At 47.5% G+C, this 2,151-nt stretch overlaps 1 protein-coding gene across 1 annotated transcript in view; it reads right to left on the bottom strand.

Moving 5' to 3' along the window:
• The window catches only part of PTCH2 (patched 2), a 44,476-nt gene that overhangs the window by 14,708 nt on the left and 27,617 nt on the right, over positions 1-2,151 (bottom strand). The window contains exons 9-11 of the mRNA XM_018574231.1: positions 1,961-2,092; positions 717-872; positions 14-90 (exon numbers count right to left, since the gene is read on the bottom strand). Of these exons, the coding sequence (XP_018429733.1) occupies positions 14-90; positions 717-872; positions 1,961-2,092 (365 nt within the window). The remainder of the gene's footprint in view (positions 1-13; positions 91-716; positions 873-1,960; positions 2,093-2,151) is intronic.

Genomic DNA, 2,151 nt, shown 5'->3' with positions numbered 1-2,151 from the left:
ATGCGGAGTACACCGGCTGGTTTCGGTGAAGGCGTGCGCCAAGAGGAACATGTCATCCACGCCGATTCCCAACGCCAGAAAGGGCAGGACCTGTAAGAGGAAGGCAGATGGTTTGTCACGGGGACACGGGGGGAACGGACCTCCCAAAGCCTCTTCTCATTGAAAGGAAGACTGTCGTGTATTTTTAGCTGTTACTGGGAAGTTTATTGGCCATTTCTGACCTTTCACTTATTCGTTGGCTTGTAATGTACACACGTGGCTGACCCCCATATACATTATAATCTATACATAGAGAGTCCGGGGAACATTGACACACATGGCTGACCCCCATATACATTATAATCTATACATAGAGAGTCCGGGGAACATTCACACACGTGGCTGACCCCCATATACATTATAATCTATACATAGAGAGTCCGGGGAACATTGACACACATGGCTGACCCCCATATACATTATAATCTATACATAGAGAGTCCGGGGAACATTCACACACGTGGCTGACCCCCATATACATTATAATCTATACATGGAGAGTCTGAACATTGACAGACGTGGCTGACCCCCATATACATTATAATCTATACATAGAGAGACGGGGAACATTCACACACGTGGCTGATCCCCATATACATTATAATCTATACATAGAGAGTCCGGGGAACATTGACACACAGAGAAAGTTACTGACACCTTTTGGAGAATCGGCGTACCTGGGTAGTGGCGGCATTGAAGGAGATGCCGAGTAGGGAGCAGAGCCCCAGACCTGAGGCCACGGACAGGGCTACGAGGAGGACGCCGGCCAAACCCACCGCCCCTTGAGACTTGGAACAGTCCCAGCGCAGCATGGTGACACAAGCATACGCCAGCTGGAAGAAGAAAACAGGTTTGTGTATCAGTATTCGAGTATTTCCAATTCCACGTCTATCGGCGTGGCAAGATAAAATGAATCAGAACTCCAGGCCCGGGATTAAAGACTCGAAATGGACCCAGTACCGTCCCTGTACAGCAGAGCTCAGATTGGGAGAAGGAGAAGCTGCGGGGCTCACGGGGGGCATTCGGGCAGCAGGAGAAAGCAGAGTGACAGAGAGACGAGCTCATCAGTCCTGCTGCTCCTCCTTTCATTGACCAATCACAAGCTGGGGGTGGGAGAAGGCCTGTGCGTGGGACTGAACTACAGAAGAGATAAATCAGGTCTCCTGCCCCGCCTAGCCAGAGCTGTGCCGTAATGCAGAGCTGTGCCGTAATGCAGAGCTATGCCGTAATGCAGAGCTGTGCCGTAATGCAGAGCTGTGCCGTAATGCAGAGCTGTGTAAATCTTAGGAGTGAATGGAAAGAAATATAAATCATTTGGCAGGTGAAGCATTTCCCTTATACAGTACGGGGGGGGGGATTTATATAAACTGGAGCAGAAGAATCTGAAGCGGTTGCCTGTGCCAACCAATCAGCTTCTCTCTTCAATTTGTTCAGGTAAGGTTTGAAAATGAAAGGTGGATGCTGATTGGTTGCCGTGGGCAACTGCTCCAGATTCTGTTTGCTCGAGTATTGATCAATTCCCCTTGATGTATTTAGCTCTTTGCTTGGAGTTCGGCTTTCATTTATATTTATATAATTCGGGATACATTATATTTATATAACTCGGGATACATTATATTTATATAACTCGGGGATACATTATATTTATATAACTCGGGATACATTATATTGATAGGTTTATTGAAACATTGTGTCAGGTTGTTTCCATGTGATACAAGTAAAGCCGACATTACCACCTAAAGGTTACAGTTATAAAGCGGTGAATGTGATTTTCACCAAACACTCACTGGCGGTGAATCAATCCCTGCCTTGTAAAACACATGCCAGTGGAAGATTCACCTGCGGCGAATGTGCAGATTCATGGTCCCCTTATTTTTGCTTCTGTTGCAGAACGATGAAGCGTAAGTTAAACATTTCATACCATCAGCAGGTAACCGCCGGCCACGCGGATGACGCTGACGTCAGAGAAGGACTTCATGATGTCGTTCAGTGTGGTGGTGGAAAAGGCGTGAATGTCCTGCGAGGCGTTCTGCCCGATGGACTGCTGGGCTTGCTGCGGAAGATTAAAAAAAAAAAGCTGTGCTGTCAGAGTCCGGCCCAGCGATAAAACCC

This window comes from Nanorana parkeri, unplaced genomic scaffold, assembly GCF_000935625.1.
Source record: "Nanorana parkeri isolate BGI_ZX_2015 unplaced genomic scaffold, ASM93562v1 scaffold2830, whole genome shotgun sequence".
Classification (NCBI taxonomy): domain Eukaryota; kingdom Metazoa; phylum Chordata; class Amphibia; order Anura; family Dicroglossidae; genus Nanorana; species Nanorana parkeri.
The sequence above is the reverse complement of the archived record's forward strand: the minus strand, read 5'-3'. Positions and strand labels throughout refer to the sequence as shown.